Genomic DNA, 22,646 nt, shown 5'->3' with positions numbered 1-22,646 from the left:
GAGCCACCGCACCCAGCCACCCTTTATCATTTTATATCTGGGCTGTCTTCCAAGCTAGTCTCTGCCCACAATACTTTGTTCTCTAAACCAACCTAAACTGTCCTGTACCCTGTCTCCAGTATAATCTTTATTCCAGAACGATCAAACTCTTTCTTCATATTGTTGCCTGTTGAAAATCTGCTAGTTCTTCTCCCAACTGAAAGAATCAAGTCCTGGCCAGGTGCGGTGACCTGTAATCCCAGCATTTTGGGAGGCCAAGGTGAGAGCTTTGCTTGAAGCCAGGAGTTCAGCACCAGCCTGGGCAAAAGAGCAAGCCCCTGTCTTAAAAAAAATAAATGAATCAAGTCCAAACTCCTGACCCTTGGAAGCACGGCCACCACATCCTGACGCTACACAGCCTTTCTCCACTCTTCTCCTTTTTTTTTTTTTTTAATTTTTTTGTAGTTGTTTCATTACAACAAAATAATAAAAATGATAGTTGGATGCCATGAAGTGGGTGGCAATGCCTTAACTGTAAGCTTGTTGTCAGGCCCGAGGGTCTCTTCCATCCTTGTCAAGAGAAGTGTTAACCTTCTCTCCTTTCATACAGCACTCCCCACTCTTCTTTTCTAAGACACTTAGGCATCTCACAATCATGCCTCTTATTTTCTCACTTCCATCTTTTGTTCACACTCTTGCTACTTGTGCTGTTCCCCGTTGTCATATTTTTAAAACCAATGTATTAATTTTCATACCTAGATCCAGGCCCACCTTCTCCATGAAGCCTTGCTTCACTACCACTCTAGCCCACAGTGGTCTCATCTTCCTTTGAGCTCTTAATATTTATTCTTGAAACAATGAACCCAATAATCCTATAGACAGGTTTTTTTGTATAAACATAGAAATTGACCCTGCTGGTCTTAAAGTTTAAGACTTATATTTGTTTGGGAGGCCGAGACGGGCGGATCACGAGGTCAGGAGATCGAGACCATCCTGGCTAACACGGTGAAACGCCGTCTCTACTAAAAAATACAAAAAACTAGCCGGGCGCGGTGGTGGGCGCCTGTAGTCCCAGCTACTCGGGAGGCTGAGGCAGGAGAATGGCGTGAACCCGGGAGGCAGAGCTTGCAGTGAGCTGAGATCCGGCCACTGCACTCCAGCCTGGGCGACAGAGCGAGTCTCCGTCTCAAAAAAAAAAAAAAAAAAAAAAAAAAAAAAAAAAAAGACTTATATTTGTTTTATCTGAGTTCTTTCCTCAGGAAAGAACCCCCAGGCCTCTCAAAAAGTATCAAAGAACTGAAACTCACCAGACCGTCACATCCAGACAATGAGACACCAGACCCCTTATTCATCAGGATTGCTTCCTTAGGCCTCCCCAGTTCCTATTTTCCTACACATTGTTGCATTTCTTCTCTGCTATATAAACCCCTAATTTTAACTGGTCAGGGAGAAGGATTTGAGACTGAGCCTGTATCTCCTCAGCTGCAGCACCCAATTAAAGCCTTCTTCCTTAGCAATACTTGTCTCAGTGATTGGCTTTCTGTGTGGTGAGCAGCAGGACCCTAGACCAAACCCCTGGTGTTTTGGTAACATTCTCACTTCTATTCATTTAGCAGCTTATCATTTAATGACTCTTTCCTATCTCCAAAACCATTTCATTTTAGAAATGTTTACATCTTATTCTCACAACTATTATACATCATGATCTCTTCCATTCATTGAACAAATATATACTGGATTTACTGAGTGCCAGGTACAATGGTAGGTATAGGAGAAAGTCCCTGTTTTCTCATTAAACTGCAGTTCACAAAGCAGTGTTTTGTTGTTGTTGTTTGAGACAGAGTCACACTCTGTCACCCAGACTGGAGTGCAGTGACACAGTTTCAACTCACCGCAACCTCTGCCTCCTGGGCTCAGGTGATTCTCCTGCCTCAGCCTCCCAAGTAGCTGTAACTACAGGCATGCACCACCACACGCAGCTAATTTGTATATTTTCAGTAGAGACGGGGTTTCGCCATGTTGGCCAGGCTGGTCTCCAACTCCTGACCTCAGGTGATCCACCCACTTTGGCCTCCCAAAGTGCTGGGATTACACGTGTGAGTCACTGCGCCCAGTCCCAAAGCAGTGCATTTTTATGCATAACAAGTATTTACTTTATGCATAACAAGTATTTACTGCTTTACTTGAGACCCCTGCCACACTCTTCATAATCCAATGGAGAAATCTCTAAAACATTAAAGAATATTAAAGGAGGGCCGGGCGCGGTGGTTCAAGCCTGTAATCCCAGCACTTTGGGAGGCCGAGGCGGGTGGATCACGAGGTCAGGAGATCGAGACTATCCTGGCTAACATGGTGAAACCCCGTCTCTACTAAAAATACAAAAAACTAGCCGGGCGTGGTGGCGGGCGCCTGTAGTCTCAGCTACTTGGGAGGCTGAGGCGGGAGAATGGCGTGAACCCGGGAGGCGGAGCTTGCAGTGAGCTGAGATCCGGCCACTGCACTCCAGCCTGGGTGACAGAGCGAGACTCCGTCTCAAAAAAAAAAAAAAAAAAAGAATATTAAAGGACTAGAAAGATGAGCTTTTATTAACTTTTTCTGGGCTTTTAACACTACAGAGTTACCAGCTATCACATGAGTTCAATTGGACTTCCTACTTACTGATTTTTTTAAAATCACATTTTAACATTATCATCAAAGGCAGAATCTGTAAAGTGGTATAATATGGTTTCCTATGAAGTGGCATACACAGGTCTACATCCTAGTCTCCTTCTTTTTAACTGAAATCTTAGTGACATGAAACTGTGGACAACTGGAAAAAAAGTCTTTCTGTGCAAGGACAAGAAATCTGCTATTGGGTGATGAGATATATTAATTTTGAGCTTTTTTGATCTCCTCGAGGGATGTTTTTCTTTGTCTTCTCTTGAGACAGTGTCTTGCTGTGTCACCCAGAGCTCGAGTGCAGTGGCATAATCTCAGCTCACTGCAGCCTTGCACTCCTGGATTCAAGCAGTCCTCCTGCCTCAGCCTCCCTAGTGGAGAATATAGGCATGCCCTGGTATACCTGGCTAATTTTTTTACTTTTAGTAGAGACGAGGTCTCACTATGTTATGTGGGCTAGTCTCGAACTTCTAAGCTCAAACAATCCTCCCACCTGAGCCTCCCAGAGTGCTGGAATTACAGGCATAGCCACTGCACCCAACCTCATTTTGTTTTTTTTCAACATCTCTGTCAGGGCACAATGAGGGATATTTTTGTTGGCTGAAAAGTCTATTCAAATGTTTATGTGGATTTTAGAAATTAATATTTGATAATTAAAGTTGTAAATTGAAGACTACTTTTTCTTAGGGCTGTAAATTCAGTGTACAAATATGATTGCTCTATCAGTAAGTGTAGCAAATTTCAGTATTCACTTCCAAGGTATCTCTCAATAATGGTTTGGTCTAATTTATAATCTTAGTTCATTAAACATTTCCAAATACTTTAAACTGTACTTGGAAGTTTAAAACATCCAGTTCCTTAGAGTGTCATTGGGATTGCCCTAGACCACCTCCATGTTCAGAGATTCACTGAAACAATTTACATAATTCAGTATATATAACCATTCTACTCACAGCTAAGATTTATTACTATTATAACAACGTTGCAAGGATACACAGCTGGATGATAGAGATGGGATTTCACCATGTTGACCAGGCTGGTCTCGAACTCCTGACCTCAGGTGATCTACCTGCCTCAGCCTCTCAAAGTGCTGGGATTACAGGCGTGAGCCACCACTCAGGGAAAGCTATAGAGAGAGTCTGGAGAAATCTATGGGCAAGCTTCCTCAAGCTCTCTCCTTCCCATGAAGGGTCACACAGAGCACACACTTCCCCCAGCAATGAAAATGCAACATGTGTGCAATACTTTGGCCCGGGGAACTCCACTAGAGACTTAGGGCCCAAGGTTTTTAGGAGGGCTGGTCATGTAGATACACTCTGAAACCGAAATTTCAGAGTCTCAGAAGGAAAGAAAGCAAGTGTGTGATCCATCCTTATCAGTTAACTGATAACTAGGGACGCTGTGAAGCAACTTCCAGATGCTCCCTAAGAATCAAACTCAAAAGCAGGCCTTTCTAAGGACAGCAGCCTCAAACAGATCTGCTCTGTTAACTTTTTTCTGCATACAAGGTACTTCCCATTTTCTAATTTAAAAAACTAAACTTTCCCAAGTGCTCAAGCAACCCAGACAAAGCAAATAGATTGAAATCATAAACATGGCCAACCTTACTTATTTTAAGTACGTCAAACTTGTAGTATTGCAACTTTAAATCAAAAGCCTAAATTACTTATTTAATTATAACATTTGAAATTGAACTGACAAAATTGGTCTTAACCTGGGAGGCGGAGATTACAGTGAGGCGAGATCATACCTCTGCACTCCAGCCTGGGTGACAGAGTGAGACTGTCTCAAAAGAACAAAACAAAACAGTTCATACCTTGGCCGGGTGCAGTGGCTTAAGCCTATAATCTCAGCACTTTGGGAGGCTGAGGCAGTCGGATCACTTGAGGTCAGTTCAATACCAGACTGGCCAACATGGCGAAACCCTGTCTCTACCAAAAATACAAAAATTAGCCGAGTGTCGTGGCACGCACCTGCAATTCCAGCTACTTGGGAGACTGAGGCACAAGAATCACTTGAACCTGGGAGGCAGAGGTTGCAGTGAGCAGAGATCGCACCACTGCGCTCCAGCCTGGGCGACAGAGTGAGACTCCATCTCAAAAACAAACAAACAAACAAACAAAAAACAAAAAACAAAATAAATAAAAACAAAATCCAGGCCAGGCGTGGTGGCTCATGCCTGTAATCCCAGCACTTTGAGAGGCTGAGGCAGGTAGACCACCTGAGGTCAGGAGTTCAAGACCAGCCTGGCCAACATGGGGAAATCTCATCTCTACTAAAATACAAAAATTAGCCGGGCGTGGTGGTGAGCACCTGTAATCCCAGCTACTCAGGAGGCAGAAGAATTGCTTGAACCTGGGAGCTGGAGGCTGCAGTGAGCTGAGGTCATGCCACTGCACTCCAGCGTGGGTGAGAGTGAGACTCCGTTTCTAAAAAAAAAACACAAAACAAAAACAAAAAACAAAGTTCATACCTCTTTCTATAAGTAAAAAATAAACATTTTAAGTGAAAGAAAATATTTTTTTCAGTTTGATTGGCAGGGGTTGTGCTGGTGGTAGCAATGTTATGTAAAATAATAAGTGATGATAAGTTTTAGATTCAAGCTACATGGTAGTAGCAATATACTATGCTCTTCCTTTGCCAAAGATAACCTAAAGATAAAACTAATAAACAGAGTCCTCTCTGCTATTCACCATTTTCCCCAGTTGCCAGTTATTTTTGACTCAGTTATTTTTGACTGAATACGTTTTTTGCTTTTGTACCCTAGTGGTAGATCCCTCTTTGAATACATCTTTTTCTTTTCTTTTTTTTTTTTTTTTTTTGAGACAGAGTCTCGCTCTGTCACCCAGGCTGGAGTGCAGTGGCCGGATCTCAGCTCACTGCAAGCTCCGCCTCCCGGGTTTACACCATTCTCCTGCCTCAGCCTCCCGAGTAGCTGGGAATACAGGTGCCCGCCACCTCGCCCGGCTGAATGCATCTTAAAGATGTGTCTTATAAAACAAAACAAAACAACCTAAGCATCCTGTATAAGACTATTACCTTGTGGGTATTTCTACAGGTGTAGAATCCTAATGCACATATAAGTTGGTAATAAAATGTGTTTTGATTGAATTAGATACAATTAGGTTAAAGGTGTAAGTAATGTAAGTAATCCTACACACACACACACACACGTATATACGTTTAAGACAGTGCCTCTCTATGTTGCCTAAGTGGGACTGGAACTCCTGAGCTCAAGCAACCTTCCTGCCTCAGCCTCCAGTGGCTGGGACTGCAGGCAGGCACCACTGTGCCTGGCTAGTAAGGCAATATTTTTGTGTTCGTTGAAGGGGAGTAAAATAAATTGTAAAATCTATTTGTAGTTTATTTTGAAATGCTCTCCCCAGCAGCCTTACCTTCTCCTTATTTTCTTGAGGTGCTATTTACATTCATCCCATTCAGTGAGGATGAAGGATGTTGTTCTAAAGCAAAAAGAATGGTAGAAATAAGCCCCATATGGTTAAAAGTGTGCTGGAAGCTGTAAATACATACTTTTTTTTAGAGATGGGATCTTGCTCTGTTGCCCAGGCTGGAGTGCAGTGGTACAATCATAGCTCACTGCAGCCTCAAACTCAGCCTCCTGAGTACCTGGGAATATAGGCACTTGCCACCATAACTGGCTAATATTTTATAGAGACAGTCTTGCTTTGTTGCCCACACAGGTCTCGAACTCCTAGCTTCTTCCCAAAATGCTGGAAGGACAGGCATAAGCCACCATACCTGGTCCATACATACATTTTTTTTCAAGGAATAACAGAAGCCAGAGTTGATTTTATTTGCATTTGTTCAGAAGAGGCGCAGATGCAGTGTTCTGCCCCTGTATTCCCAGCTACTCAGGAGGATGAGGTGAGAAGATTTCTCGGGGCCAGGATCTCCAGGCTGTAGTGCCCTGTGACTGCACCAGGGATTGGCCACTGCACTCTAGCCTGCGCAACACAGAGAGACCTGGTCCCTAAAAAAAAAAATAAATAAAATAAAATATAAAAGAAGAAGAAGAGAGAGTAGTGTGGCTAATTAAGGAGAGAATGTGCTAAACGGGACTTAACAAAAGCCATTTTCATTGTGTATTTTTAAAATTATTGTATTTTAGATTTGGGGTTGCATGTGCTTGTTTGTTACATGAGTAGATTGCATACTGGTGGGGACTGAGCTTCTAGTGTACCCAGTGTCCAAATAGTGAACATTGTACCTGATAGGTAATTGTTCAACCCCTGCCCCCCCACTTTTGGAGACCCCAGTGTCTGTTATTTCCATCTTTATGATCGTCATCATGTTATCGTTTTAATTTTCTTTTTGAGATGGAGTCTCACTCTGTTGTCCAGGCTGGAGTGCAATAGTGTGATCTCGGCTCACTGCAACCTCCGCCTCCTAGGTTCAAGCGATTCTTCTGCCTCAGACACCCAAGTAGGTGCGACTACAGGAGTACACCACCACGCCTGGGTAATTTTTTTGTATTTTAAGTAGAGACGGGGTTTCACCGTGTTAGCTAGGATGGGCTCGATCTCCTGATCACGTGATCTGTCCGTCTTGGCCTCCTAAAGTGCTGGGATTACAGGCGTGAGCCAATGTGCCCAGCCGCGAACTCTTTACTTTCAAATGACTGAGATACTTTAGGGAAAACAGTAATTCTCTTAACTTGAAAATACAGTCAAACTGGTACTGCACTGAAGGGAAAAATGGGATAAGCAATAAATATAACTAGAGATGTGGGCCAGAGGGGAAAGTCTTTCTCAATCCTCTCTTCCAGATAAAATCAAGTTTGGCCATTTTTCTCTTACCTGATTGCAAGTCAAAAGCATTTCGAGTGATTTATGAGAATTAGAGCTTTTGGTGCACAGCTCGTTCATTCTTAAATTGCCCATGCTTATATAGTGTAGGAGAAAGTATGAGCCTATGTCCCAATTTACACATATTGCCCCCAAATAATTATTAGTAGTGTCCTCTTCCTCTCTCAAAGGTATGATTGCCCTAGCTTTAGGCGAAAACCAAAAGGAATAATTTTCTGGACTCCAGCGCCCTCTTGTGGTTAAAATTTCACATTCTGATATTGCTTATTCTGAGGTGAGAAACTACCAAAAAATACGACCATCCCAAAGTGGATCATCTAATAACTTTCCCCAGAAGATCTCAGCTTTGAATTTCATGTCATTACACTTTAACACTGACTACCTCTGCATGGTTGCTGCCATCTTCAGATTTCAGAACCACCTCCTGAATGTATCAGTAATTGTAGTTCCTGGTACTGTCACTCTCTGTGACACTAATTCTGTCTTAATTCTTGGTGAATTCTGTATCTCCGAAAACAATCTCCCCAGCACTCTGGCCTCTGACTACTTTGAACTTCTCTCCTCCAGTGATCTTGTTCTCCACCCTCCCTTAGCTATGTACTTGTAGGTCATGCCATAGAATTTGTAAGCATAGTCTGTCTTTCCACCTAAACCCCTCTGGTAACCCAACTCCGGCAAACCTTTGACCTTCCTCCACCAGGGCCTACAATCCATTAATTATGCCAGTATTTCACTGTGCCTCACCCCTCACTGCTTTCTTTAGTCACCATACCTGCCGAAATTCCATGATCATTATAATTATATCCTTGCAAACGCCCTCAGCTCCTCTGCTCCCCTTTTGCTTTGTCACTTGCTTGGCAAACCACAAACCCTCATTAAATTCCTGTCCCCACCCCCGCTCTGTGCCTGTACCCCTGCAGTTGAACGTGGGTGGAGAAAAACACGTAATAATAATAAATTATTTGATCTTATGTTTGAATTTTTAGTTTTTTTGAGACAGGGTTTCGCCCTGTGACCCAGGCTGGACAGTACAGTAGCAAGATCTCAGCCCACTTCAGTCTTTGAACTCCAGGGCCCAAATGACCCTCCCACCACAGCCTCCTGAGTAGCTGGGACTACCGATGAATGCCACCACACCCAGTTAATTTTTAAAAATTCTTTGTAGGGATGGGGTCTCACTGTATTGCCCAGGCTGGTCTCAAACTCCTGGGCTCAAGCAATCTTCCCGCTTTAGTCTTTCAAACTGTTGGGATTACTGGCCTGAACCACCAAGACCTGTAATTATCTGATTTTAAATTCATGATCAAGAATCTCAATGCCAGGACCCTCAATAATGCCTGATAACTCATACTGTACTTCCCTAGCCCATTCACTCTTCTATTTCCTATTTCAACCCTGTCACATTTTCATCTTTCCCCTCCCATAGTCATTCTCAGATGATAACCTTATGTCCTACTTGACTGAGAAAATTGAAGTAAGCAAAAGAGAACTTCAGATTCTGTTCACCGTATCTGCCCACCCACTGGCATCCTCTGCCTTCTCTCCTATTACCCTACCCTAGAGGAACTGTCCATGTTACTAAGGCCTAAGGCAATGTCTCTACTTTGCATGAAGTCCCATCCCCTTTTTCCTAACTCAATAACAGCACTTTTCCCCTTTCTCTTCTATATCATTGCATGCATATATATATATATATATATATTCCTCTCCACTGATGTATTTCCCCACAGTATAAATATGCTATATTTCTTTTTCGTTTGTTTGTTTTTGAGATGGAGTCTTGCTCTGTCGCCAGGCTGGATGGAGTGCAGTGGTGCGATCTTGGCTCACTGCAACCTCCACCTCCGGGGTTCAAGTGATTCCCCTGCCTCAGCCTCCCAAGTAGCTGGAACTATAGGCACATGCCACCACGCCCAGCTCATTTTTTGTATTTTAGTAGAGACGGGGTTTCACCATGTTGGCAAGGATGGTCTTGATCTCCTGACCTTGTGATCCACCTGCCTCAGCCTCCCAATGTGCTGGTATTACAGGCGTGAGCCACCACACCTAGCATCCTTTATTAATTTTTTGGGGGGGAGAATAGAGTCTCATTCTGTCGCCCAGGTTAGAGTGCAATGTTTTGATCATAGCTCACTGAAGCCTTGAACTCCTGGGCACAAGTTGTCCTCCCACCTCAGCCTCCTGAGTAGCTGGGACTACAGGTGCACACCACCATGCCTGGCTAATTTCTGTATTTTTTGTAGAGACAAGGTCTTGCTGTGTTGCCCAGGCTGGTCTCAAACTCTTGGGCTCAAGCAGTCTACCCGCTTCAGCTTCCCAAAGTGCTGGGATTACCACCACAGGCCCACTGTTATTTATTTCCCCTATCCTTAAAAATATTCCTCTTGATTCCACATCTTCTTCCAACTACTGCCCTATTGTTTTGTGCTCTTTTACAACAAAACTCTTCAAAAGATACTCACTTCTCCAGTCCCTCCCCCATTCTCTCTCAAATCCACTCCAATCGGAACGATGAGACATACGACAAATTGTTTTAAGCCTTTTAGTTTTACAGTGGTTTGTTAGGTAGCGGTAGATAACTGGAACAATATGCCAGAGAGAGTACAGGTCTCCTCTAGGAGGAGAGAGAATCTATATACTAAGAGAGTTGGGCCAGGTGTGGTGGCTCATGCCTGTAATCTCAGCACTTTGGGAGGCTGAGGCAGGAGGATCACTTGAGCCCAGGAGTTCAAGACCAGCCTGGGCAACAAAGGTCCCACCTCTACAGAAAAAAAATTTTTGTAACGATTCTCCCATCTCAGCCTTCCAAGTAGCTGGGACCAGAGGTACATCCCACCACACTCAAATCTGTTTTTGTTAGTTAGTTCATTTGTTTTGTAGAGATTAGGTCTTGCTATGTTGCCTAGGTTGGTCTCAACTCCTGGGCTCAAGTGATTCTCCTGCCTTGGCCTCCCAAAGTGTTGGGATTACAGGCGAGAGCCACAATGCCTGGTCTACAAAAATTAAAAAAATTATTAGCCATGCACAGTGGTGCACACCTGTAGTCCCAGCTATATGGGAGGCTGAGGCAGGAGGATCACTTGAGCCCAGGACATTGAGGTTTCAGTGAGCCATGATTATGTCACTGCACTCCAGCCTGGGTGACAGAGTGAGACAGTCTTAAAAAACAATTTGGAAAAAAAAAGAGAGAGAATTGCATGATTTTGCCATATATCAGAAGAGGACTGGGGAAGAGCTGAGAGTATAAATTATAAGGGTGTTGGACCAATGGGGATAAAGTATAATATTCAAGCCAAATTAATTGACCTGGGTGTACTCCCCCAGGATTTAGAATATAGAATGTTGGCTGGAGTACCGAGGATGGTTCTAACAGTCTGAAAAGGTTAGCCAATGAAAGCCTGGACTCAATGATAGTCTGGAGTTAATGAGATTGAAATGCCAAAAATTCCCTAACATATTACAGACAATGGGTTAGAAAATTCAGGGAAATAGAACTGGGTCCATTATGATCAATCTTCTCAGCCATTTACTAACTTGACTCTTCTGGGAAGATTAAAAAAACTCTCCTTTCGGGCCGGGCGCGGTGGCTCACGCCTGTAATCCCAGCACTTTGGGAGGCCGAGGCGGGCGGATCACAAGGTCAGGAGATCGAGAGCACGGTGAAACCCCGTCTCTACAAAAAATACAAAAAAATTAGCCGGGCGCGGTGGCGGGTGCCTGTAGTCCCAGCTACTTGGGAGGCTGAGGCAGGAGAATGGCAGGAACCCGGGAGGCGGAGCTTGCAGTGAGCCGAGATCGCGCCACTGCACTCCAGCCGGGGGACAGAGCGAGACTCTGTCTCAAAAAAAAACAAAAAACAAAAAAAAACAAAAAAAACTCTCCTTTCACTAAGACATGAGGAAATGCACTAGTGAGCCAGAGACTAGCATCCTCAAGGAGCACTATAGGTCAGAGGTGTTGCTGGATGAGGCTGCAGTGAAAATGTGTGCTTTCATTTCAGTGGGAATAATGGGGTCCTGGCATGTCAAAGGCCAGGTAGTAGCTTCACTGTTAGGGACAACATGGTGCCACTACCACAGTAAACCACAGAGATGGAATAGTAATCAAACTGCTTTGATCTGCTGAGCCCTCTGGCAAGGGCTAATGGATGATGGGGTCCTGAAAAATCATTAATTCACTGCTTCCTAAGATGCTGCTGAACATCTAGACAGAAAAAATCTAGGTCCGTTAGGCAGAACCCTAACTTGAGTTGCCAAACCGTGCATTGTACCTAATTCCCAGACCTGTGTCAGTTCAGAGACTGAAAGCTCCTCCATCTACCGAAGAATACCATGAATCTTCCTTCAAGCCAGTGTTTCTCTCAACCGTGGCCCTACTGACATTTTGGGCAGGGTATTTCTTTGTTATGGGGGCTAGTTTGCGCATTATGGATCTGAAAATGATGCTGACACTGACAAGAAGGGGACGACTATACTTCGGCGTGACTGTTAAACCCACTTAGGCGTGACTGTTAAAGATTGTGCTGAAGGGAAATCCTTCCTGTGGATAGAACCTTGAGTGATATATCTGGTTGTTTACTTCATGGCTTAAGGCACAAAGATCTGTGATGACTTATGAGCCATGGCTAGTGGATTGGCTGGCTGGCTGGAGACTTGAAAAAAACTAATTGAAAAATTGGTGATTAGGTGGACTATGCATGGACCTTTTGGAATGGACACAGAGGGTGGGAATATTTGTGTGCCGCGTATATATCCAGTAGATTGTATCACGATGGTGGAGGTTCTCAAAAATCAGATGATCAAGATGACCTATTTTGTGAATGTCAGTAAGCCTCTTTCTCCAGGTATCCCAGTGCTTGTTCAGTGGCTCCGTGTACAAACTGTGCCAGCATGGAAGGAAGTTACGTGTGAGCTAATAACATGGTTTTCCCTCACCAAGGCTGCTCTGACTATACCTACTGCTGAATGTCCCGTTGACCAAAAGCTGAAGTCAATACTAAGCCGCTGATAAGGCACTATTGTCCGGGGTGACCAGATGGCCACCTAGTAGTAGCTGATTGTGTGAACTCTTCCCAACATAAAAGGAACAGCCCTTTATCTTCTCAGGAATAGCTACGTGTTCTGGATAAAATTTTGCACTGTGGCCGAGCGCCGTGGTTCACACCTGTAATTCCAGCACTTTGGGAGGCCGAGGAGGGCGGATCACCTGAGGTCAGGAGTTCAAGATCAGCCTGGCCAACATGGTGAAACTCCCCTCTCTACTAAAAATACAAAGATTAGCTGGACGTGGCGGTGGTCACATGTAATCCCAGCTACTCGGGAGGCTGAGGCAGGAGCATCACTTGAACCCGGGAGGCGGAGGTTACAGTGAGCCAAGATCATGCCACTGCACTCTAGCCTGGGTGACAGGCAGTGCAAGACTCCGTCTCAAAAAAAAAAAAAAGAATTTTTAAATTTTACATTTTATTCCCTGCCTGCAGAGCTTCTACTAATACTACTATTATGAAGTTACAGAATGCCTTATCTGTTGCTTTAATATTGCGTATAATATTGTCTGTGATCACGGGCATATATTATGGTAAAAGAGGTCTCATATTCTCAAAATTCAGTATATACCTAGATCTTACAGAGCAGCTGGCTTGATAGAACAGTGAATTGGCCTAAGGCTCAATTGTAGTGTGAGCGGGGATACCCTGCAAAGTTGGAATGTTGTCCTATAGGAAGGGGAAGATACCTTAAACCAGCAGTCAATATTTGCACATAACAAGATTGCACAGAGGCCAGGCGTGGTGGCTCATGGCTGTAATCTCAGCACTTTGTGAGGCCGAGGCGGGCAGATCACTTGAGGTCAGGAGTTCAAGACCAGCCTGGCCAACATGGTGAAACCCAATCTCTACTAAAAATACAAAAATTAGCCGGGTGTGGTGGTGCGTGCCTATAGTCCCAGCTACGTGGGAGGCTGAGGTGAGAGAATTGCTTGAACCCGGTAGGTGGAGGTTGCAGTGAGCCAAGATCACACCACAGCACTCCAGCCTGGGCAACAGAGTGAGACCCTGCCTTAAAAAAAAAAAAAAAAAAAAAAACCGTCTCTACTAAAAATAGAAAAAATTAGCCGGGCGCAGTGGCGGGCGCCTGTAGTCCCAGCTACTCGGGAGGCTGAGGCAGGAGAATGGCGTGAACCCGGGAGGCGGAGCTTGCAGTGAGCCGAGATTGCGCCACTGCACTCCAGCCTGGGCAACAGAGCAAGACTCCGTCTCAAAAAAAAAAAAAAAAAAAAAAGAATGCATGTATGCATGGGACTAAGCATGGTGGCTCACGCCTGTAATCCTAGCACTCTGGGAAGCTGAGGCAGCAGGGTCTCTTGAAGCCAGGAGTTCAAGACCACCCTGGGCAGCATAGACTCAGGCTCTAAAAATACAATATTAGCAGTGCACAGTAGCACCTTCCGGTAGTCCCAACTACTTAGGAGATTGAGGTGGAAGGATTGCGTAAGCCCAGGTGTTTGAGGCTGCAGTGAGCTATGATCACACCACTGCACTCCAGACTGAGTGACAGAGTAAGACTACGTTTCTAAAAGTTAAAAAAAGGCCGAGTCCCCTCGCCAAGTTCCCTCCGTCGCCGCCAAGATGATGTGCGGAGCGCCCTCCGCCGTGCGGCCGGCCACCGCCAAGACCCAGGACATCGCCGACCAGGTGAGGTCCCAGCTTGAAGAGAAAGAAAACAAGAAGTTCCCTGTATTTAAGGCCGTGTCGTTCAAGAGCCAAGTGGTGGCGGGAACAAACTACTTCATCAAGGTGCATGTTGGCGACGAGGACTTCGTACACCTGCGAGTGTTCAAATCTCTCCCTCACGAAAACAAGCCCTTGACCTTGTCTAACTACCAGACCAACAAAGCCAAGTACGACGAGCTGAGCTATTTCTGATCCTGACTTCGGACAGGACCCTTCAGCCAGAAGACTGATAATTAAAGTGATCCTCCATGGACCAGAGCATGCACTTGTGATCCTAAAATAAGCTTCATCTTTGGGCTGTTCCCTCGGAGTGGGAGGGGCGGGATTCAGCAGCTGCTCTTGCATTTCTCTTCCTAAATTTCATTGTGTTGATTTCTTTCCTTCCCAATCAGTGATCTTAATTACTTTCAAAATATTTTCAAAATAGATATATTTTTAAAATCCTTAAAAAAAAAAAAAAAAAAAAAGGAACACATGAGTGTGAGAACCCAGGTGGAATGTTTCTGCTATCCACACTGGTTTCCCAGGTGTTTCTCTAGAACGCTAGACATGTTCCTGCCTCCGTTCCCTCTACCTGAAATACTTTCCTCCCAGATGGTCTCTTCATTCCCTCTCAGTCTTTCTTCAAATACTTGCTCAAATGTCAACCTCTTAACAAGGCCTACTCCAATTACTGTGTTTAAAATTGCAAAACCTTTCTTTGTCTTCCTGATTATTCCTTACTATGCATCTCTCTGTAATCCTCTCACCGTCTAACATACATTATTTATTTGTTTATTGTTTATTATTTGTCCGCCTCCCTCTAGAAAGTGAGCTTCGTAACAGCAGGGATTTCTATTTCATTCACTGTTCTATCTCCAGTGACTAACACAGTGCTGGAAACATAGTAGGAACTCAATAAACATTTCTCTTGTTTTTTAATTAATTTTTTATTTCCCTAAGATTTGGGGAACAGGTAGTATTTGGTTACATGAGTAAGTTCTTTAGTGGTGATTTGTGAAGTTTTGGTGTACCCATCACCTGAGCAGTACACACTGAACCCAATTTGTAGTCTTTTATCCCTTACCCCCTTCCCACCCTTTCCCCCGAGTCCCCAAAGTCCACTGTGTCATCCTTATGCCTTTGCAACCTCATAGCTTCGCCCCTAATTATGAGTGAGAACGTACGAACATATAATGTTTGGTTTTCCATTCCTGAGTTACTTAGAATAATAGTCTCCAATCCCAATAAACATATCTTGATTGACTTGAATGACTATCATGAAAGTTCTTAGAGAAGAGTAGACAATATCTCTAGTCTGTTATCTTTACCTATGTCATGGGTTGGTTGGTAAACTTTTTCTGTAAAAGGCCAGATAGTGAATATTTTAGGCTTGTGGGCCATGCATTCTTTTTGCAATCACTCCACATTGGCATTGTAGCACCAAAGCAGCCATTGACTGTAGGTAAGTGAACGGGTGATACATGGAAAGGAAATAAGGGAATTGCTGAGGTCCTGGGAATTGGGAACCTGAGCAGGGAGGTGATGTGAAAAGTGCATGACAGGAAATATTTTACACAGATGTGCGTGTACACTTTTCTTCATGCCTTCTCCACTATCACGGCTAATACTGTTTTGAATTTAAATGTTCATTTTGATTTTGACTTTTGAGTATTGTACATTTAAAATTGCCACAGAGTACATTTACTAATACAACCTCCAGGTGGAACCCTTTCTTTTTCAGTGCACTGTTCCACAAGTATTCACTGAATATCTACTATGTGACAAAAACGAAGTGTTAGGGTACAGTTTTGAATCAAGCAAAGATCTTATGCTGGAAAAGCTTATATTCTAATGGAGAAGACAGATGATAGCATGTATAAAAAAGGTAATTTCAGATAGTGATATGTTCTACAAGGAAATTACATAGAGCAATAGGAGAGCTTCCCTGAGGACATGCTATTTAAGCAGAAAACTGAACAATAAGTAGGAGGCATGCAAATACCTGAGGGTAGAGTTGTTTTACTTTATTCTACTGTGGTAAAATATTCATAATATAAAAATGTAGCATTCAAATCATTTTTTTTTTTTTTTGAGACAGTGTTTTACTCTTGTTGCCCCGGCTGGAGTGCAATAGCGTGATCTTGGCTCACCACAACCTCCACCTCCCCAGTTCAAGTGATTCTCCTGCCTCAGCCTCCCAAGTAGCTAGGATTACAGGCACACACCACCACACCCGGCTAATTTTGTATTTTTAGTAGACACGGTGTTTCTGCATGTTGGTCAGGCTGGTCTTGAACTTCCGACCTCAGGTGATCTGCCTGCCTCAGCCTCCCAAAGTGCTGGGATTAAAGGCTCAAATCATTTTTAAGTGTACTGTTTTATGGCATTAAGTATATTCATTGTTGTGCAACCATCACTACCATCCATCTCTAGAACTTCTTTCATCTTCCAAACTGAAACTTCTTGCTCATTAAACAACTCTTCACCCTCTCCCCAATGGCAACCATTCTACTTTCTGTGTCTATGAATTTAACTATCCTCAGTACCTAATATGAGTGGAATCATATAGTATTTGTCCTTATTTCTCTTAGCATAATGTTTTCAAGGTTCATTCATGTTGCAGTCAGAATTTTCATCCCTTTTGAGGCTGCATAATCTTCTATTCTCTGTGTATACCACATTTTGTTCATTCATTCAACAGTTGATGAAGATTAGGGTCGCTTCTACTTTTGGCTGTTGTGAATAACGTTGTTATGTATATGGGTGTATAAACATCTTTCAGAGCCCCTGCTTTCAGTTCTTTTGGGTATATACCTAGAAGTGAAACTGTGGGATTGTATGGTAATTCTGTGTTTAGTTTTTTGAGGAACCACCGTACTGTTCTCCACAGTAGCTATACCATTTTACATTCCACCAACAGTGCACAAGAGTTCCAATTTCTTCACATTCTTGCCAACAATTGTTATTTTCTATTTGTTTGTGTATTTCTTTCTTTTTCTAAAACATCTAAAATGTGTTTATTGGGGTGGTTTCCCATTGATCTTGATTCAAAGTGCTTTTAGTGCTGCCTCCTCCTGAAGGAGCATCCTTCTGTCAGCCTTGCTTTTCCTCCTGTAGGCTGACAGAGAACAGTAGAGCAGTGATATGGTTTGGCTACGTCCCTACCCAAATCTCATCTTGAATTGTAGTTCCCATAATCTCCATGTGTCATGGAAGGGACCTGGTGGGAGGCAATTGAATCATGGGGGCGATTACCCTCATGCTTTTCTTGTGATAGTAAGTTCTCATGACATCTGATGGTTTTATAAAGGGCTTTCCCATCCCACTTTGCTCGGCACTTCTTCCTGACACCATGTGAAGAAGGACATGTTTGCTTCCCCTTCCGCCATGATTGTAAGTTTCCTGAGGCCTCTCCAGCCCTGTAGAACTGTGAGTCAATTAAACCTCTTCCTTTTATACATTGCCCAGACTCTGGACGGCCCAGTGGCTCATGCCTGTAATTCCAGCACTTTGAGAGGCCGAGGTGGGTGGATCACTTGAGGTCAGGCATTCAAGACCAGATTGGCCAACATGGTGAAACCCCATCTCTACTAATAATACAAAAATTAGCCAGGTGTGGTGGTGCACACCTGTAATCCCAGCTACTAGGGAGGCTGAGGCACAAGAATCGCTTGAACCTGGGAGGCAGAGGTTGCAGTGAGCTGAGATCACACCACTGCACTCCAGCCTAGGCAACAGAGTGAAATTGTGTCTCAAAATAAATAAATAAATAAATAAATAAATAAAATAAAAATAAATTACCCAGTCTCAGGTATTTTTTCATAGCAGCATGAAAACGGACTAATACAGTAAATTGGTACCACAGAGAGTGGGTTGCTGCTATAAGGATACCCAAAAATGTGGAAATGACTTTGGAACTGGGTAACAGGCAGACTGGAACAGTTTGTAGGGCTTAGAAGAAGACAAGAAAATGTGGGAAAGTTTGGAACTTCCTAGAGACTTGGAGGGCTCAGAAGACAGGAGGATGTGGGAAAGTCTGGAACTTCCTAGAGACTTGTTAAATGGTTTTGACCAAAATGCTGATAGTGATATGGACAATAAAGTCCAGGCTGCGGTAGTCTTAGATGGAGATGAGGAACTTGTTGGGAACTGGAGTAAAGGTCACTCTTGCTATGCAACAAGACTGGTGGCATTTTGCCCCCGCCCTAGAGATCTGTGGAACTTTGAACTTGAGAGAGATGATTTAGGGTATCTGGTGGAAGAAATTTCTAAGCAGCAAAGCATTCAAGAGGAAGCAGAACATAAAAGTTTGGAAAATTTGCAGCCTGACAATGCAATATAAAAGAAACCCTATTTTCTGGGGAGAAATTCAAGCACACTGAAGAAATTTGCATAAGTAACAAGGAGCTGAATGTTAATCACCAAGACAATGGAGAAAATGTCTCTAGCACATGTTGGAGACCTTCACAGCAGTGCCTCCCATCACAGGCCCTGAGGCCTAGGAGGGAAATACGGTTTCCTGGGCTGGGTCCAGGGCCCTTTTGCTGTGTGCAGCCTTGGGACTTGGTGCCCTGCATCCCAGCCACTCCATCTGTGACTAAAAGGGGCCAACGTACAGCTCAGGCCATTGCCTCAGAGGGTGTAAGCCCCACGCCTTGGCAGCTTCCATATGGTGTTGGGCCTGCAGATGTGCAGAAGTCAAGAATTGAAGTCTGGGAACCTCTACCTACATTTTGGAGAATGTATAGGAATGCCTGGCCGTCCAGACAGAAGTCTGCTTCTGGGGCAGAGCCTTCATGGAGAACCTCTGCTAGGGCAGTGATATGGTTTGGCTGTGTCCCCACCCAAATCTCATCTTGAATTCCCACATGTTGTGGGAAGGACCTGGTGGGAGGTAATTGAATCATGGGCCGCTGTCCTCGTGATAGTGAATGAGTCTCATGAGATCTGAGGGTTTAAAAAAATAGGAGTTTCCCTGCACAAGCTCTCTGTTTGCCTGCCACCATCCACGTAAGATGTGACTTGCTACTCCTTGCCTTCTGCCATGATTGAGGCTTCCCCAACCATGTGGAACTGTGAGTTTGCCATTGAACCTCTTGCCTTTGTAAATTGCCCAGTGTCAGGTATGTCTTTATCAGCAGTGTGAAAATGGACTAATACAGGCAGGGTGGAAGGGAAATGTGCAATTGGAGCCCCAAGAGTCCCCAGTGGGGCACTGCCTAGTGGAGCTATGAGAAGTGGGCCACCGTCCTCCAGACCCCAGAATGGCAGATCCAACAACAGCTTGCCCTGTGCATCCGGAAAAGCTGCAGACACTCAACACCAGCCATGAAAGCAGCTGGAAGGGGGGCTATACCTTGACAGGCAACAGAGGAAGAGCTGCCCAAGGCCATGGGAACCTACCTCTTCCATCAGGGTGACTTGGATGTGAGACATGAAGTCAAAAGAGATCATTTTGGAAGGTTAAGGTGGCTAATTTGTCCCATTTGGAATGGGTGTATTTGCCTAATGCTGTTACCCCCATTGTATATAGGAAGTAACTAATTTGCTTTTGATTTTACAGGCTCATAGGTGGAAAGGACTTGCCTTTTCTCAGATAAGACTTAGGACTTGGACTTTTGGGTTAATGCTGGAATGAGTTAAGACTTTGGGGGACTGTTGGAAGGGCATGATTGTGTTTTGAAATGTGAAGACATGAGATTTGGGAGGGGTCAGGGGAGGAATCTTATGGTTTGGCTGTGTCCTCACCCAAATTTCATCTTGAATTGTAGTTCCCATAATCCCCACATGTCATGGGAAGGACCCAGTAGGAGGTAATTGAATCATGAGGGCAGTTACCTTCATGCTGTTCTCATGATAGTGAGTGAGTTCTCACGAGATCTAATGGTTGTATAAGGGCCTTTCTGCCCCCTCACTCAGCACTTGTTGCTGCTGCCATGTGAATAAGGATGTGTTTGCTTCCCCTTCTGCCATGATTGTAAGTTTACTGAGGCCTCCCTAGCCCTGTGGAACTGTGAGTCAATTAAACCTCTTTCTTTTATAAATTACCCAGTCTCAGGTATTTCTTCATAGCAGTGTGAGAACAGACTAATACAAGCAACCAACACACACCATTACTGTGTGTGCATAGCTAATGAGCATGGTGATTATAGCATCCTGGGCATTTCGCATCCCTAAAGTAGGAACTGGGGCTCTGTACCCGGCACCTCTTCTTGTATTTCCTCTTTTCCTCATCTGGAGAGGGATGAAAGAGATTTTTTGCACGAGGTATGTTCACATGGGGAGGTCAGAACCACCAGAAAGGCAATTTTTTTTTTTTTCAAATAATGGCCATCCTTATCGGGGTGAAGTGGTGTCTCATCATGGTGTTGATTTGCATTTCCCTAATGACTAGTGATGGTGAGCATCTTTTCATATGCTTATTAGCCATTTATATATTTTCTTTGAAGAAATGTCTATTCAAGGTATTTGCCTACTTTTTAATCATTTTTTTGTTTGTTTGTTAAGCTGTAGGAGTTCTTTATATATTCTGGATATGAACTGATTATCAAATATATAATTTTCTCCCATTATGTGGGTTGTCTTTTAACTGTCTTGAAAGTGTCCAGACTGGGCACAGTGGCTCACGCCTGTAATCCTAGCACTTTGGGAGGCCAAGGCAGGTGGATCACGTGAGCCCAGCCTGGGCAACATAGCAAAACCCCTTCTCTACTAAAAAATACAAAAAATTATCTGGGTATAGTGGCAGGTGCCTGTAGTCCCAGCTACTAGGGAGGCTGAGGTGGGAGGGGCACCTGAGCTGGGGAAGTTGAGGCTGCAATGAGCCGAGATGGTGGCACTGCACTCCAGCCTGGGCAATGGGAGTAAGACCCTGTCTCAAAAAAAACAAAAACAAAAACCAAAAAGCAAAAGATAAAAGAAAAGTAAAAAGTGTCCTCCTTTTTTGTTTGTTTTTTTGAAACAGGGTGTCTCTCTGTTGCCCAGGCTGGAATGCAGTGGCATGATCATGACTCACTGCAACCTCGACTTCCCGGGCTCAAGCGATCCTCCTGCTTCAGCCTCTAGAATAGCTGGGACTGTAGGTGTGCACCACCACACTGGGCCAAAAGTGTCCTTCTTTGATGCATAAAAGTTTTTTATTTTTTTAAAATTTTGATGAAATCCAGTTTATCTAGTTTTTATTTTGTTGCCTGTGCTTTTGGTGTTATACCCAGTAAATCACTGCCACAGCCAATGTCATGAAGCATTCCCCTATGTTATCTTCTAAGAGTTTTACAGTTTTAGCTCTTTGTGTCTTTGATAATTTTTGTATAGGGTGTAAGGTAAGGGTCCAATGTTATTATTTTGCATGTGGCTATCCAGTTTTCCCAGCACCATTTATTGAAAAGACTGTTCTTTCTCCATTGAATGGTCTTGGCACCTTCATCAAAAACCATTTGGCCATATGAGTGAGGGTTATTTTTATTTTATTTTTTTTGAGATGGAGTCTCGCTCTGTCACCCAGGCTGGAGTGCAGTGGTGCAATCTTGGCTCACTGGAAGCTCCACCTCCTGAGTTCACGCCATTCTCCTGTCTCGGCCTCCCGAGTAGCTGGGACTACAGGTGCCTACCACCACGCCCAGCTAATTTTTTGTATTTTTAGTAGAGACAGGGTTTCACCGTGTTAGCCAGGATGGTCTCAAACTCCTGACCTCATGATCTGCCCACCTCAGCCTCCCAAAGTGCTGGGATTACAGGCGTGAGCCACCACACCTGGCTATGTGAGGGTTTATTTCAGGGCTTTCTATTCTATTCCACTGATCTGGATGTCTGTCTTTATGTTAGGACCACACTGTTTTGATTACTGTGTTGAGGGTACTTTATTGAGAGTAGAGTTTTAAATCAGAGGTCACAGCAAATTCAAAGGACTACAGCAGGGGTTGGCAAACTTTTTTTTTTTGTAAAGGGCCAGGTAGTGAATATTTTGGGTTTCACAGGCTGTATTGTATGGGCTGTGTCACAACTCCTCTATTCTGCTGTTGCAGCACTAAAGCGGTTGTTGACAATGCATAAATAAGTGGGTATGGCTGTGTTCCAATAAAACTTATTCATAAAAAGTTAGCAAGAAGGATTTGTCACAAAGGCAGTAGTTTGCCAACCCCTACACTAGATAGAAGTCACAGTTTGGCATTTCCAAAGGCCTGGAGGAAGGCAATGTGATAAGAACAATGAGGAAAGTGAAACATGATGAGGTTGGAGAAAGGGGCAGGGGCCAGATCACACAGCCTTGGAGACCACAGCAGGATTTCATCTATTCTTTACCCATTTATTCCCCAAATAGCTATCAAGGACCTACTATGAGCTGGGGCTGGGGCTCCATAGAGATAGACTCTATCTTAATTCTCACAGGGCTTCAATGTAGACAGGAAGCATAAACTAAGCATTTTAATATGGTATCCTATGAGTCATGACAGGCTCCTGATGGGATCTCT

The 22,646-nt window shown here is 43.9% G+C and overlaps 2 protein-coding genes and 1 non-coding gene across 4 annotated transcripts in view; 1 reads left to right on the top strand and 2 right to left on the bottom strand.

Annotated features, from left to right (window-relative positions):
* ABCG2 (ATP binding cassette subfamily G member 2 (Junior blood group)) overlaps window positions 1-22,646 on the bottom strand; it is a 140,334-nt gene that overhangs the window by 111,345 nt on the left and 6,343 nt on the right. The window lies entirely within an intron of this gene.
* On the bottom strand, window positions 467-592 carry LOC126955876 (U6atac minor spliceosomal RNA). Its single transcript, XR_007726162.1, has one exon. It is a non-coding gene; the product is annotated as a U6atac minor spliceosomal RNA (small nuclear RNA).
* On the top strand, window positions 14,055-14,451 carry LOC126954714 (cystatin-B-like). Its single transcript, XM_050790516.1, has one exon. The coding sequence runs from the start codon at window positions 14,089-14,091 to the stop codon at window positions 14,383-14,385; it is 297 nt and encodes a 98-aa protein (XP_050646473.1). The 5' UTR covers window positions 14,055-14,088; the 3' UTR covers window positions 14,386-14,451.

Source organism: Macaca thibetana, chromosome 5 (genome assembly GCF_024542745.1).
Source record: "Macaca thibetana thibetana isolate TM-01 chromosome 5, ASM2454274v1, whole genome shotgun sequence".
NCBI classification, from domain to species: domain Eukaryota; kingdom Metazoa; phylum Chordata; class Mammalia; order Primates; family Cercopithecidae; genus Macaca; species Macaca thibetana.
The sequence above is the reverse complement of the archived record's forward strand: the minus strand, read 5'-3'. Positions and strand labels throughout refer to the sequence as shown.

What these genes read in the sequence shown, in the direction of transcription:
- LOC126954714 (XM_050790516.1), top strand. Translation starts at nt 14,089, where the DNA reads ATGATGTGCGGAGCGCCCTCCGCCGTGCGGCCGGCCACCGCCAAGACC.